General features: G+C 40.9%; 1 protein-coding gene across 2 annotated transcripts in view; it reads left to right on the top strand.

Annotated features, from left to right (window-relative positions):
* Nucleotides 1–16,914, top strand: part of IFRD2 (interferon related developmental regulator 2) — a 69,082-nt gene that overhangs the window by 31,958 nt on the left and 20,210 nt on the right. For both annotated transcript variants that reach the window (XM_069206815.1, XM_069206814.1), the window contains 3 exons: nt 1,068–1,118; nt 12,132–12,313; nt 13,449–13,554. In XM_069206815.1, the coding sequence (XP_069062916.1) occupies nt 1,068–1,118; nt 12,132–12,313; nt 13,449–13,554 (339 nt within the window). The remainder of the gene's footprint in view (nt 1–1,067; nt 1,119–12,131; nt 12,314–13,448; nt 13,555–16,914) is intronic.

Genomic DNA, 16,914 nt, shown 5'->3' with positions numbered 1-16,914 from the left:
TAAAATAAAATGTACCTGGTTGTTTGCTGAGCTCTGTTTAAATGTATGTTATACCGTAAAACCTGCCTGACATTAATGGTGAACATAGCGAAACATGCACAATATCAACTGACCCAAATTACAAAATTGCTCTACAGAAATCTTCTGCTAACAACTTACAGGCATTAGCAAAGGAAGGCCCTACCTAAGAATGAGTCATTATTGCAAACTGTGGTTCTAGTATAAAAATACTACATAGTGACTAGTACTACAGTGGACCTTCTTAAGGTGTTTTTTTAGGACTGAAGTGAGCAAATTTTTAACAAAATAAAGGAGAATTTTCAAATGCTCAACAGCTATAAACAATGTGTACGTTAATGCTCTATATCATAGAAGGATCTTTATTGTTTTAAATGCTATGGTATAGCCCCAGTACTGCAACAGGTTGCAGGAAAACATATAATCTCCAGATATGTGCAGTTTATGCATTTGAATTAACATGTAAACTCTTTACATATCTGATCCTAAATAAGGTTTCATTTAAAGAGAAATTAACATTAGAAAAGTTTTGCCCATAATCAACTCTTAAGATGTTTCTGATTCAAATGCTAGTTTAGAGTGCCAACCAGCTTTATTTTATTTTTTTGTTTTTTCTGTAACAGTGTTTGTTCCAATGCAAGTGTTCTGGTACTGGGCGGCTTTAGTGAAAGCAAAATCCCCACATAATTGAATTCGGAGACTATTCTAATTAGGGTGCTAGCATACCACACTTTTTCCTATGACAGCTTGACATAGCCATTTTATTTTTTTAAGTGCTATAAGTAATATTGTTAAACAATATCCTGAAGCCTCTGAAGTCCCACTGGAGTTGAATAGGACCAAGTAGTGTCACTTATATTCTACGATTATTCCAACCCTTAATCCAAGTCTGAGAGGGCCATGATTCATAAAAATTGAGAAGAGGGCCAAGTACGTAATCCTACGTAACCCTTCCTGAAGCAGCTTTCCTTATTAATATTTATTTGTGTAGTATATTGATGGATTCACAAGTACTTCTTGATCTCACAAACCTATTTTCTTCCCCGCAGTGTGCCTCTGCCCTAGCAATGTGCTGTTACTTGGTTGCAGCTGATGTTGAGGTAAGCGAGGTCTTCATGCAGAGGTCCACCTTGCTGTTTTTTTGAGGGAATGCCTTCAGAGTGTTATGTTTTATCATTAAGATGTGTGCCTTTGAAATAAATGGCTTTGTAAGTAATGCAAGCCTGAATAATAATTTGTTTGCTTACTGTGCTAGCTGTAAGATTATGGATGTGTAAGACTGGGATCATTTAGACAGATGGATTTTTTTTTTTTCTCATTTTGAGAAGGCTAGCAATAATAGCGTCATGGAAATCCGTCCCAAACGATTAAAACGTTCAGTTCACTCACACTTTTTATTACAATTATACTTGGCAGGTGTTTCGAGCTATTTAATAGTGCTTCTTGTGCTGTGTTGTGTGTGTGGGTTTTTTTTCATTTTTTTTTTTTATATATATATATATATATATATATATATATATATATATAATGTGTGTTTAATATCCCGGCTTAAAAATATGAATTTCACAACAAACAGCAAATGTGGGTTGCTTTGGGTAGCGTATTAACATTTACTGTTCCACAAACCTCTTGGTACCTTTTTGTCAAGGTGCATCAATTTCACTTTTTATTAGAAAACAAAAGCTATGCCAGGCATCTTTTGTGTCATAATATAATAACTTTATTGTTTCATTTGCACATTTCCAAAGTAGAACATAAAATGCATGCAGAGTTGGAATAAATGTTCAGCTAGCAGTAGGGTATGGCCTGTCAAATCAGTACTTTAAGGAAAGTGAGAGATGGGGTGCTACCGGGGTAAACAAACATTATGGCTGAGCCAGCTGAACTGTTCGGGGCAATGTAACTTAGAGATTGTTCCATTATCACCTCTTGTGGAGTTTGTGGCTCAATGCTGCTCTTCGAATCTTTCGTGCATTCTCACCCACACTCCCTTCTTACTAATTGTCCATGCTTTGAGACCACTCTTGCAGTGATTTCAGAGTGGTATCCTAAAAGCAAAACAATTTTTGTTTTATAGCCTGTGTCTTATTTTGGGCAGATTAAAGTAAAATGTTTGAGCGTTGTTCTGATTCTTTTTGTCAAACAGATATCTCATCCGCTTTTTTTTTTTTTTTTAACTGCGCAATCACTGGCAGATTGTGTCTTACTGCTGTGTTAAGTGGCCTTTCTTCTGGGTAGTGCAAAAATTACGTCAGGTTGAGGCCATTTCGCAATGGAGAAACATCTTTCTCAATGGTGACATCAGCCGGTTCTATCTTTCCAGAAATTACTAGTTTCATTTTGGTGAATTTGCAAAAGGCCACTTTTTACAATCCTGATGGTTTGGTGTGCAGATATCCAGACACCCTTGTCTTCTGAGAATGTTTTCTGTAAGGGGATATTGTTCCTTCATTTATTATGCTCTGCCCATGTTCTGTCCACCAAGTTGTTTCTTTGGAGTGTGTCTCTTTATAGAAAAATATTTTTTGGTCAGGCTTTTAGAATGGTGTGTCAAATCTGTCATACTCTTGCAATTAAAGTGTTTGAGATGCATAGATTAATTTTCTCCCCAGCTTCCTCTCAACCATCAACTTATTATTATTATTTTTTTTTATATGCACAGCTGTGCTGTACAGGCACTCTTCCCTCTTGTCTTGATGTCAATAGTTCTTGTCTAGTAAGATTGCTTAATTATGGCCAAGGCTTTTAACCAACTTATACCCTCAGGGTAGTGGAATTTAATAAAATATCTACTTATCCATGGGACCGGTTGCTTCATAAATCTACTTCTTCTGTTTAAAAAAAAAAAAAAAAAAAAAACTACTTGTCCCTTTGGTGCCATGTAGTACGGTGACAAATTATGGCATCAATCTCATTATGTAAGTGCTCCTGATAAATAGCCTCTCTGGTTATGCTAGGGCTAATACTATAGTAGGGCTTGAATAATAGCAGTTTCCTTATTTTGTCACCTTTCTGCAGAAAGGTCTGGAGCCAACAGCAAGCAACAGTTCCAGGGTTGGAATACTCTTTGGAGTCCGTGCAAATCTACTAACTTGCACGTTTTAAGGGTTTCCTCAGATCGCCTAATTGTTTCCCATTTACTTAGAAAGGTTGGAAACTTACTTCTGACAAGGATCCGAAGTAAAACGTCTTCCAGGGTTGGGGAAAAAGTGGAAAAGGTAAAGTGAACTTGCGAACAGTCAACTGCTTTTTTTTTTATTTTTTTTTTAACTTGAGCAAATTTACACCTACATATTTGCTCATCCTCAAATGCAGTTCAGATGTTTTCTGGGAAAACGATTTCCTTGTCTACATCTATAAATTATTGTGAATTCATGAAATGCTCTAATCTGCACTAATACAAAGACCTATACCACGGGTGCGTTTTTGTGACTTTCTTTAAGAACTGGGCCCCCTAATTACATCTGGCATTAACCAAGAACTTAGAATTTTAATAAAACAATGTGTCTGTCTATCCATCTGTCAGCTGACTTCACTGTGACTGATCCTACTTGCAGAACCCGCTCTTGCTCAGCACCTGGATACCCTTGTGAGTGACAAGTTGCATGCTGGGCAGATCCATGTTGCATTACAATGTTTGCAATCTGCTCTTTTACACGATCATAGTGACACACAAAGTAGTTTTGTTCAGTACCAGGAACTACTGGGTTAACGTGAACGTTTTGCGACCCAAAAAATATTTTTACTTTTTGCTAATATTTGTTACATTGGTGAGGGCCCAGAAGCTCCCACAACAGTAAAGTTTTACAAAAGCCGTGTCAAAACAAGACAGGCATTGACACCTATGCCGGATCTGTTGGGTTTGCCAGTGCTTATTTATATTGATGTTTCCTATAATCTTATTGAAACTTGTTACACTGACTTTCTATTATGAATGTTTTTGGGAAATGCATCAAGGCATTGTGCTAAATGATGCTTCAAAGAAATGGTACCTAAAATTTCACATTAGCTCAGCAAAAGATTTATTTTTTTTTTTCCTACCTAGTTGCATTTTTTTGTGAACATTTTATTTTGAATGGAAAAAATCATCAATCTTGCTTTCAAACGTATTCAATTATTTGCGTTTAGTCCAAGCACTTAGGAACCATTAAGCGTCCTCTCATATTTTTAAACTTTGCAGACCTGTGTACACTTAAAAAAAAAAAATATATATATATTATTGAAACCACTGTCAGTAGTGCAGCCCAAGCTTACAACATTTATTTAGAAGGTTCACCCTAATAGTAAGGCTTTCTATTAATGAACCGTAAATGCAAGTTTGAACAGCCTTAACATAGGGACACCAATATTATCTCGCCTGCAGACAGTTCACTTCACTGCTCTGTAGTGTAATACTGTAAATTGGCAGCCAATGGGTTTGTGCTGCAGGGAGGTTGGGTCTACCTGTCCCAAGGACAAAATTAACCTGAGAACTTGCTGTCCTTGATCTCAAGCAATATGTCCTGGGTGCCAGGCTATAGAAATTCCACACCCCTGTGCCCTGTCCAGCTAATTGAGATTTTCTTCAAATTTGCGTTGTGTGTGGAGGTTTATGACCCGTGGGGTTTTGGTACTACATCCAGGACTGTTTTCTTACTTGTCCCTTTTGTTCGAGTTTTTTCAGTGATTTCTGGTTTGCTATGTTTTGATATCCAGCTTGTCTTTTTACTCCTTCGTGCCTAGCAAGAGCTGTCAAGTTTGGCAGTCCTTTTTAGCAGGGCTGTTTCGTCTGCATATGAGAAATTAAACTGTTTTCTATCCAATATGCAGAACCTCTTTTATAGCTTTTGTCAGTATAATCATTGATGTACAGCTTAAGGTGCACACACTAGGAAGTAGCCCTACTCTACTCCTTGTTTCCAGTTTTCTGCCCCTTTGGATATAGGTGCAGAAGTAGTTTAATTGAGTTACAGTGGAGGCTCTACCGATTTTCAAGCTTTATCCACAGTAGATTGGTGTGAAAGCATGGGCTTTAGGTAGTTATGATGACCTACATTGCCATGTCTTTTTAATACAAAATTGTTTGATAATATCGTATGCCCAAATATTTGGCCTATTTTTGACAACCTTTTTATTCTGCTCAGTTATCCTTGTTTGTAAAGCTTCCAGTTTGTGTTTAGTGAAGAGCTTATGGTATAGATCTAGAAGACTTGTTGGGCCTGAAGGCTCGCACTTGTTTTCTCCTTTAGTGTTGATGGAGACCACACCACACTATCACCACTGAGTTCTGAAAGGTTTGAGTCTTCATTAAATTTTAAATGACTGGCTCAGATGCGGAGTCCACCAACTTTGAAAGTTGCAGAAGCATTTAGACTGCAGTATGTTTGCTCTTTACACCCATCACTAGACTGCCGATGGATGTTTTCATTGCCTCATTATTGAATGTGCCCTAACACTTCTTGTTTCTTCTCCTAAGGTTGGTGATTTCTATTGTTGCTCTGTCATATTTATTGTTGGAAATGGCCCTTTCTGCAGGGTTATCCCCAAACTTTTTGCCTCCTTCTTCCTATTTTTTTAGGTCTGTTTTATGCTGGTTTATGGTTTCTGCGCACTTTACCACTGCTAATCAGTGCTAAAGTGCAAGTGCTCCCTGATTGGCATATTTGATTTACTAGTAAAGTGCACTAGAGGTGCCCAGGGCCTGTAAATCAAATGCTACTAGTGGGCCTGCAGCACTGGTTATGCCACCCACATTAGCCCTGTAACCATGGCTCACATCTGACACTGCAGTGGCTGTGTGCAGTTTTAATCAGCCAATTCAACTTGGCAAGTGTACCCACTTGTCAGGCCTAAACCTTCCCTTTTACTACATGCCAGGCACCCCTTAGGTAGGCCCTAGGTAGCCCCAGGGGCAGGGTGCAGTGTATGTTTAAGGTAGGACATATACTAGTGTCCGAACGGTGAAATACTGCCAAATTCGGTTTTCACTGTTCAAGGCCTATCCCTCTCCTGGGTTAACATGGGTGCTGCCTTTAAATATCCTTAAAGCACAGATTCCCTTTGAGGGTAGTAAAAATGTGGAGTATAGAGTCTCTGACTCACAATCTAAAAATACATCTTTAAGTGAAGTTGTTTTTTAAATTGTCTGTTTGAAAATACCACTTTTAGAAAGTAGGCATTTTCTTGCTTATACCAATCTGTGACTCTGCCTGTTTGTGGATTGTCTATCGGTCAGTTTGACAGTTGGGCTGTTTTGCACCTCTCTAGACAGTGACACAAAAGGGGGTGTAGCCTGCATATCCTGATGAGCCATCTGAGCTAGAGAGGAGGGAGGAGTGGTCGTTCACACCTGAAAGTACTGTGCCTGCCCTCAAACAATGCTGTATCTGATTTACACCCCCCCCCCCCCCCCCCCCCCCCCCAGTGTGCGTTTGGGGCTTGGCCTGGGCAAGGAAGGATCTTGCAAACACTTGAGACTTTGCTTTGAAGGTTGCCAATTTCAAAGGCAAAACTGGGTATAAGAAGAAGACCCAAAACCCCAGACTTTTAGAATCTCTCTGGAATCAAGAGAAACCTCTGCGCAAGAGAAGAGATGAAGGAGGAGTACTGTCCCTTTGCTGTGTTTCTTTGCTGGACTGGCCTGCAGTTGTTGCTTCTGCCTGAAGAGTGCAAAGGGTGAACTTTGCTGTGTGTCCTGCTTGAGAAAATTCTCCAAGGGCTTTGAGTAGAGCTTGCCTCCTGTTGGAAGTCTCAGGGACACCAAATACTTCAGTATCCTCGACCTGCAGCACTGGGAACTGTGTGTTTTTGTTCTGTTCAAGAGGAGAAACCACTGTGACGCTGCCAACGGCGCACATTCGCATTGCCCTGCTTCGCACCGCGACCCTGGTCTCCCTGATGCTGTCATCAGACGACTTCACCGAGCCGCTGCTCGCACCGCGACCTGTGGGCCCCGCATTCCAGCTTCGCCTACTCACACCGCAACCTGGGCATCCCCGACAACTACGCTCCTGCTGACACCCAGCACCGATGCCTGCAACGTGACCTGTGGACACTGCTCGGGAGGTACACGAAGCACCGTCCTCTCCCGCACCACAGCCCCGGTCCACCGACGGCAGCACCGTCGACCCCCTGTGTCATCACAAGGCATCCTGCCTGCACCGTGGCCTGTGGACACAGCTCGTGAGGGTCACGAAGCACCGTCCCGCCCCGCTGGCTTGGGCCTACCGGCGACAGCGCTTCAACTACGACAACGCTGCCTGCACCATGATCTGTTGACACCGGACATCGCACCGCCCCGCTTCACACTGCAGCCCTGGTCTTACCGCCGCTGGATGCAGTCACTGAGCCGCTGCCTGCGCGGTTACCTGTGGACACTGCACATCGCATCGTCCCGCTTCGCACCGCAGCCCTGACCCCATCCACGCCGGCGCGCCTGACTTCATCAGCCTGGAGTACGATCTGCAACGCATGTGACCTCAAGGGCCCGATGACTCCTGCACAGACTCCAGAACCAATGCCGCTCTCCTGAGCTCACCTCGAGGATCGCGACTCGGCGTGCAAATCCAAGGTACTGTTTCTGGGTCTTCCGGCACCGAAGCTGGCCCGCAACGCTGCGGCCGGCCTGAACTGTTGGTTTTGTTGATCACAACGTTGTGATAGCCCCAGGTGGAGCTATCGACTTCAAGGAACTGTAGTTTTGAGTAAATCTTTCAGAAGTCATATTTTTCTTACTGTATGTTGGATTTCTATTGTATTTCGTCTTGTTTTGTATAGATAAATATTGGCTATTTTTCTAAAACTGGTGAGGTGACCTTTTGTAGTGTTTTCACTTATTACTGTGTGTTATGTGCAAATGCTTTACACGTTGCTTTGGAGATAAGCCTTACTGCTCGTGCCAAGCTACCAAGGGGGTGAGCAGGGGTTATCTGAGCAGGTATCTCCCTTATCCTGACTAGAGTGAGCGTCCCTACTTGGACAGGGTGCAAACCGAAAGCCAATTAGAGACCCCTTTTCTAACACTTACGTATTAGTATTGATATGTTATCTTTTTATTTGTGTTTTTGAGGTGTTCCACACAAACTGTCCTCTGCTACGCTGGCCTGTGTATTCCCAGCTGTCCTGTCATTTGCTACCATAGTCCAGAGAATTCTGAAATAGTTTTCCTTAGCTTTCTCTGCAAATTGCCTACAGGAGCGCTATTTTCTCTTCTTTATTTTGCTTTCGATGACCCCGCAGTCTTTGATTTCAACCCTATTCACTCCTGTCTCCATTAGGTTGAACCTACTACCGGCACAGCCCAATTAAATCAGTGCCTACTGCCAAATGCCAGCACTTGTGACTGGCTTAAATCCCTGGCGTAGGCACTGAAACAGCTTTGTTCCTTTTCCTTCTATACGCAGGAAAATGTTTACGGGTAGATCGCTAATTACCTCTCATGTATTTAAAAATGTGGCATTCGAGAGGCGAGGTCAACTTACATTTCCATTCAGACCTTTATCTCCTTGTTAGGAACCATTTTGTGCTAATTAAGTAGGTGTGTTTTTGGTAGGGAAGGAATAAATATGAGAAGTCCGCATCTTGGCTTCAGTTCCACTCCAGGGTCTTTTTGCTGCTTAAAATCTCAGCAAACCAGAGCAAATTAGTTTAAAATTATACAAATGCCATAGAAGGTTGCAGGTGCCATTCAAGCAATTTTCAAACATGCTGGGAATGGTTAAATTTTTTTTATTTTTATTTTTTAACCATGATATGTATATTTGCAATTCGTTTATATAGCTCTTACTGTGTCATACTTACTTTTTTCCAGATCCATAGTATGCCTTTTAGGTCAAGCTTACTAGACACAGTATGCGCTGACTGTGAGGCATTTTGTCGCTTACCAAGAACATAGAGGGGCTTGACTCCACCCAATCGTTACCATTAGTTGGCTTTTTTGTTTTGTTTTAGTCACTCTTTTTCCTGCTTTTTATTCATGTCCCAGCTTGTCAGCCTTGTCTGTCCTTCCCTCCCATGGAACGTTGCCTTGTTACTATCTCTTTGATTGGCTGTCATCTCTGCTTCCATCTTGTGTTAAGCACTGAATGATAAAAAAAATTCTGTCCTCCACAGTCCCACCCACACCTATATTTTGGTTCCCCCTGCAGTCAGCATTTCTCTCTTAGCGAGTGCTTCTCCCCAACCCTCCATGTTGAGCTCTCCTGTGCTATCCTCTGTTGCCTCCTCGCTCCTTCCATGTTGCTTCCCATCCATTGCCTTTTTCACTCCCACTGTGTGCGCCTCACTCCTGCCCACACCCATACACTTCTCCTTTTGCTCATGTCTCTCTGCTAGCTGCCCACCCATGCCCTCCGTGTTGCTCCCCCCAAATCATGTTCTTCTGGGTGATTCCTTCCTCTTGAAAAGTTGGAATTATTTTTTGGGTGTTGGTTGATGACTTTATTAGCTGAAATGAGGCCTTGTTCTTACAGTAGGTATCCAAAGGCCTTTACTAGCTTGCCCATGATTGCCAGTGCTCAGTCAGTTTTTCTGGGTCCACATCAGCTCAGAAATAATGTTTGCTGGTTGCGCCCTCTTACTTTTTTCTTCAGATTTGTGTTTCTCCAGCATATTTAAAAAGGTGAGCTAAGGCAAATGCAGAATGATCCTAATCTGTCGATCCAGGCAAGTTTTAAATGTTGGGATCCCCTTGTGTGTGGGTTCAAGAGCCTGTCCATGCTTGGTATCCTCTGCATCGCCTGGTGAGAAATGAGGTGTGTGTATGGACCTAGTTCCCCCAGCTTCTGCCACACACAAGCTCAAATCGCCTTGATGCTGACTGTCCTGAATCACATTCTGACATAAGTTGATGAATTGCTCTTGCAATTGGCAGACTAGCTTTCATGCCCATGTCTCCCTAGATCTTTCCTTCTACTTGACAACACTCATCTCACCTCCTTTCCCTCTATTTAACCCTTTTACTGTGTTCTCTTCTCATCGTTCTTCAATCGTAGATATCTGGGCAAATGTATGTGTATTTCTGATATAGCCCACTGAGTTTATAATCATAAGGTATGTTAGTCTGAGCTAATAACAGTTCTGCAATAACCACTCCACTGTAGGTGCCTCTGTAAGATGTAATTGTTGATTGAACAGTTCTACAATAGGTGATTTCTTTTTTTGCAGATAGTCTGGATCATATAAATATCACTGCACTCAACTCTTTAGAGTTATGAGTTTGTGCTTTTCGGCAGACCCTGTGTTTGCTGTTTGTTCTCTAGTCCAAATCCTCTGCTTGTCTTTGGTATAGAATAGAAGCAGATTAGTGAAACAGTTTGTGCTGTGGTATACCCATGTCGTGTGTGAAGATGGGCAAACCCCTTTTGCTTTAGTATTGGTTTGCATCTTCGTCATATTTTTCCACTTGAGTACTGTAGAAGGTTACTCATGCTGGATAGTCATTTTAAAAGATTCTCTGAAATGGCATATTTCCATTGGCACTTGGGCATTTTGAATGAAGAGGGCACTAATTGTTTGAATATCAGCTGCTTTATTCACCTTTCAGGAAGTTGCTTGCCAGAATATGAAATATAGGAATTGGTTTGGTTCGAGTTGCTCTATCTGCCTCTCCTGAGTTGGCTCCAGAGCATGAGCTCATAAGCTAGCATCTAATTATGAAACTTCCCATCTCTCATTTTTGCTACAATTCATGCCAAGTCCTCATTGCTAAATCGCAATAAGGCCACAAATCTAGTCCTCCCACACCACATCAAAACGCTACCCTTGTAGGCCATGCGACATGCACACTCTTCCATTCAAGTAGTTCCCTTAGATTAGCTTCCCAACTACCCACAAATGCAATCAAGCATCTTGTTGGCACAAAGCAATATGTAAGCGCAGTTACAAGACTAGATTGCAGAACCACTCTCAAGCTTCCTAAACAAGTGAGGTCTATCTGAATGTGGTTGCAGACTATAAGGAGATTACTAATAAAGTTTCTCAAATTGATTTTATTCCTTTCGACTGGCAAGTTAAATTTGGTTTCAAGGTGAGTGTACTCCATGGGGAACATATCCAAAAATACATGCATAATTCAGTCCATCAGAATATTCTGGTATAGAAAATAAACTGGCTGATGCAGTAATTATGCCATTGGCATAAACTAGAAAAAAAATCAAAATACTACTTTGACTTCTGTAGGCTTGAAGGATAAGAAGGCAGGTCATGTGCTTTGCCTCACAAAACTGTATAATGTTATTGCTAAAAATACTGGTTGTGTTTCATTATTTTAGCTATGAAATAACAAAATTGCCTAAAAGTGTGTCGAATGGAAGCAGTGAATCTTACCTAAGAAAATGCTAGATTGTGAAACATCATAAATCCCAAATGTGTTGTAGTCCACTTTGAGGAAGTTAGGGTACACTTTGTAAACACACTTTCCCGTACATTGGAAATCATTTTTCTCAATTTTCCAAGTGAACCACAAGGATTTGAATTTTAGTTTAATCTTTTCAGCATGAGAACTGACCTACTAAAGTTATAGCATATATCTAGTAAATCTAAATTAATCCAGACTAGAACTTTACCAAAACCTGCACCTTTTAACTGATCATGGGCCATGATTTTTTTTGGTGGGGGGGGGTGTTATGACTTTGGCCTACAAGCTTTTATATCTACAGAAAAAATACGCCTTGATTTGCCACCTTTTTGTTTCAGTTTTTAGAATTTTTTTTGTTTGTTTTTTTTTTCTCCTTGCTACGTTTCAGCATGGCATATTCGGAGGCCATTACAATGGCCACATCATGGTCCATGGAATGCATCTGTCTGCTTTGAGAGAGACTTGCACATATGTGAGGGGCAAGGGGTTTCGATTCCAAAAGAATTTTAGAATGGCCTTTTGGAGAAAAATCATAAAAGCCATCTGCCAAGTTGACTATTACGAACCGACTTTCTCCCCCCTCCACCAATACGGTTTGTCTGCAGTGTCTTCTCTACCACTGTCTAGAACCCAATATTCTGTAGTAACTATTAGGTGTAATGGTGGTTGTGTTCAATTCTTTAAGATCCAAATGAGATAAAGTCAAACTTAGATTACAAATGTTGATTACAGTTTTCCTAATCGCTGTCTCTTTTGTGTTCTTCTCACTCGCATATAGGATTTAAGTATTTGCCTCACTTGCCTAGAAGGAATTTTCAGCTCTTCATACTTGAATGCTACTTCACCCATCACTGTGCAGCACAACCCTCAGATCCACCAACTGCACTGCAGTGCCCTGCATGCCTGGTCCCTGCTGCTGACCATCTGCCCCAACTCACAAGTGGAAAAGATCCTTCTAAAGTAAGTTATGAGCAGCAGCTAATTTGGTGAGAGAAGGCAGGGAGAGGAAAGTTGAACCATTTGTTGTTGAGTCTTTTGTTTCATTTTTTGATGAAGTGTGCAATGATAAAATAACCACACTATTTATCCTCCTCATAAGTTTATGGAGCACAGGTGTGTTTTTTTTTTTTTTTTTTTCTTGCCCAACATTTCTCAAATTATAGAGTGGTGCAAGAGACCCCATTAAACTTGCTGAGAGAGGTTGATCATATCTCACACATGTTCATTCCCTACACATTGATTTACACTAAGCAAACATCCTTTTTTATGTGATTTGTCGCGTACCATAAGGATTCTATTGTGTATGCATGGCTCACTAATGTTGAACAATAACTTATTTGTGCTCATGGTTTTGTGGTTACTTAGTGTTCTTACAGTTGCTCAATACATTGCTATTCATACAGTCTTAAAGGTTGTTTCTAGCTAGATGGTGGACATATTCTCACGTGTTTTCTGTGTTGGAAGGATAAAAGACGGTCTCCCTGCTAGAATTTAAACTTGTGACTTGTTTTGCACCTGGTGTTAAATGTAATCCTGTCCAACACACACCTGAGCGAATTATTTCCATCACCCCTTACCCATGCTCCATCCTAATCTCTGATTTTAAAACCTGATGAAAATGTTCTGTGTAAATAGTTACAAATTAAACTCCACTCTGTAGGGCATAAGTGGATGAAACTTGTAGGTTACCATTTGAAAGGTTTTATGACGTCCTGTAAAGGAAGGTGCTAACAGTTTTGAAGTTATTTAGCCTAGGTCGGTAGTTCGAGAGATTCTTCAATAGTTGAACTTATTTCATGTTTAGATGTAGTTCACAACCTGACTATATTATGATGCTGGCAGTTTAACAAAAAAAAATTTCTTTAATGTGCGGTGAGACCTCAATTGCGATAGTGATACCAAGCTCCATCCACCAAAATACAGATGTATCACTTTGTCTTATTCATTTGAACAGCATTTTCAAATGGATTTCTGAGGTACTTGGTCACTTTGAATCTGTGGTGTGTCCCTGATATGGAATACCAGTCCTGTCCCCTCCACGGAAAACCATTGGCCTCCATTCTCATACTGTGTAATGCTATTTTCATTTATCCAGCCACTTACCCAAGCTGCCCAGCATACTATCCAGTGAAAATGTCAACCTGCGCATTGTGGCTGGCGAGACCATCGCACTGCTGTTTGAACTGGCCAGAGAACTGGAGGCAAGTATAAACTGGAGTGGGTAGGCATGTCTGTGTAGGTTTCTTTCAACACCTTGTTACAGTTTTCTGTACTTTCCAAGTATGCATTTTTTTCTATGTACAGCAAAGTCCACCATTATGCCTAATTTCTGCAAAATAGAACCAGGACTTGGTTGCTTGCTAGGACCAGAAAGGTCAATATTTTCCGTTCCTAGCCCATGAATGTATAGTTTGACCCATAGCTCATCCTCCATGCACAGCCTTAATCTTTGTTTTTTTTATATTGCAAAACCAGCCTTCTGGAAGCTTAATGTGTATTTATAAAGCACACTATTGCCCAAAATGGTATCCTGGCGCTGAGCAGGTGTGTATGTGCGCCTATCCCTGCATAGGGGTAGGTTGGTTAATTGAAAAGCTGGATCTTCAGCTTCTTGCAGAACTAGAGAGGAGGCGGCTCTGGTGTGGAGTGGGCATTCATAACATGCTTTAAGAGAATGTAAGAGTAAGGCTGTCATCCTTGTATGTTTCCATGTATGTGTGGGATGTATTCTAGTATGAGTCCTGTGGCAGTGTCTGGGTGGCTTGGTGGAAGGAGATGCTATTATTTCAGTAGGGATTGACCTAAGGGGGAGGGGGTTATGGTGGTTGTGAAGAAAGGTACTCAATGTAACAGGCAAGAAAACTCCTTCAAAAACAAAGTATTGGTTTTATTTTATTTTGCCCCAGCCATTGACACCTTATAACCGTCCTCCTTCCAACCATCCTTCTCCCGTCCGCCTCTCCATGGAGACCGCGCAAGGTATTCTCTCGGCATCTCCGTGGAGACCGCCTGCGCGCGGATGTGGCAATACTCCACACATCTCCCTCTGTTAATAGTAACACATTTTTTCCAATGTTAAAATTTATCTAAATATAAGATCATGAACGTAGAACAAAAACATTCATACAACAGTATTTAAACTTCTCCCAGAAATGCATCCCAGCCAGTGACCCAACAACCTCTCTCTCTTAATACACGATCAGTAAGTGGATGCAATATTACCCTTTGAAAGCATAGGATAAAAACACACCCACATACCACTGAACAAATACATTCAATTTAGAACATAGTCTTTAAGATGCTCAGGAAAGACTTTCTTCCGACTACTTCTCATCCCATCACACCTTGTATCACCACACGAGCTGTCATTTTGTGTTCCTGAGCCAGATACACTTCTGCTTTTATCTCCAATACTTCAATCTGGTTGCACTGCATCCCTAATCCGAACCACTCAGTTCATGTTCTAAATTCTCCCATCCGAAGTTTTTATAGCGTTTTAAAATAATTTGATTACCACAAGTTCTTGTGAAATTTGATCCTTTTACACACCCTGTGGGTGCCTTTCTCTTCACTATATCACCCACAGCTAAATTCACTTTTGAAACTATTTTTTTTTTTTCCTTGTATCAAATTGTTGCTTCCTCTTCTCTAAAAGTCTTAGTTCTCTGTCCCGCCAATCTGAACTGTCCAAATTGAAACAATTTTTCCTCCACTCCATCCAGCCAGGACACAACTTGGTATTAGGTAACCTCTTCTTGAACAGAACAAAAGGAGATTTCCCAGTGGTAGCATGTAGTGAAAATCGATAAGTTGTGATCCTCTTCAACAGCTCTGTCCTCCAATTCAAAGTGTTTTGCCTTTGGCAGTTGGATACTTTAATACATTTTATTAAATCTCTCTACTGCACCATTTGTCTCGGGATGATATATCGCTGACTTTTTGTGGTTGATGCCACATTCACTCATAAATTTCTCAAAGCTTGTAGAGCAAAATTGTGGACCATTGTCTGATAAAGATTTAGGAAATCCTTCTTTCCTAAAAATTTCCTCTAAGAAACTTATCGCACTGGAAGAGGAGACATCACATACATTTTTGACCTCCACCCACCTGAATATAGATCTATTAATACAATCAGATATGGGGTAAAATGTTCACCTGATAATGGGCCAACTATGTCTGTCTATAGCGACTTTCTACAGCACATTGGTACATTGCGAGTTTTCAATATTTTATCACACAGTGAACATTGTATACACTCACTGACAACACGTTCCACCTCCAAATCCATTCCTGGCCACCAGAAACTCTCCCTCAATTTTTTTGTCTTAACAATTCCCAGATGACCTTCATGAGCTTGGTTCATAATCTTAACCCTTAAAACTTCAGGTGGAACCAATCTTGTGCCTCTCAACAGTATGCCATTATTCACTGCTAATTCATTTTTTACCAAATTCCATACTCTATCTAGTGACCTAAATCTTCCATTCTCTAATGCTTCGCACACCTCACGCAGTTCTGCATCATCCTTCACCGCTTCTTTCCTCTCTCGCTCAGTTATCACCCCACATGCAATTTCATATACATCACAGAATAATTCACAACCATCATCCTCCTGTCCAGGTAATCCTTTTTGTTCACCCCCTTTAACATCTTCCGCAACTAATCTGAACAATCTGTGCTAAAATTCAACACTCCTCGCAGATATTCCACTTTAAATCTGAACTCTTGTAGAGGAATAATCCACCTCCTTATTCGTGCTGAAATACAATTTAAACCTTTGCTGCAAAGCACCTCAACTAAAGGTTTATCATCAGACAGCACCACAAACTCTGTACCCCAGACAAAATGCCTGAATTTCCTCAGTGCCCGGTGTATGGCCAACGACTCTTTCGAATACGGAGTAATTCTTTTCAGCTCCACTCAAAGTTTTAGATGCACAAGCAATCAAACACTTCTTCCCTTTGTCATCTTGCATCAAAATTGCACCCAAACCCTTTGCATTGGCATCCGTAACAATAATAGTAGGCTTGCCCGGTTTAAAAGCCTGAAGACACGGAGCACTATCCAACTCTTCCTTAACTGTAACAAATTATTTTTCACATTCAGTGTCCCAAATAAACTCCTTTCCCTTCTTTAAAAGAAGTCTTATGTTCGCCATCTTCTCTGACAAATTCTTGATGTATCTCCCATAGTACTCTACCATCCCCAAAAATGAACTTCTTCCTTGGTTTGGGGAGCTGATAATTTCATTATTGTCGTGACCAACTCAGGTTTGGGTTTTACACCTTCTCCCGTGATTAAATGTCCTAGGTACTCAACTTCCGTTAAACCAAACCGACATTTTCTCCTTTTAAGAGTAAAACCAGCTTGACTTATATTTTCTCAATACCAACCTCACACGGTCCCAATGTTCTGCCACTGTGTCTGCAAAAATCAAAACATTGTCCTGATAACACTTCACACCACCTACATTTCCCAAAACCTTGTGCATAATGCGTTGGAACACAGAGGCTGCTGATCAGTCCAAAAGGCATCCTCTTAAATTCAAAGGCACCAAAAGG

The sequence above is a fragment of the Pleurodeles waltl genome, chromosome 9 (assembly GCF_031143425.1).
Source record: "Pleurodeles waltl isolate 20211129_DDA chromosome 9, aPleWal1.hap1.20221129, whole genome shotgun sequence".
NCBI classification, from domain to species: Eukaryota; Metazoa; Chordata; class Amphibia; order Caudata; family Salamandridae; genus Pleurodeles; species Pleurodeles waltl.
The sequence above is the reverse complement of the archived record's forward strand: the minus strand, read 5'-3'. Positions and strand labels throughout refer to the sequence as shown.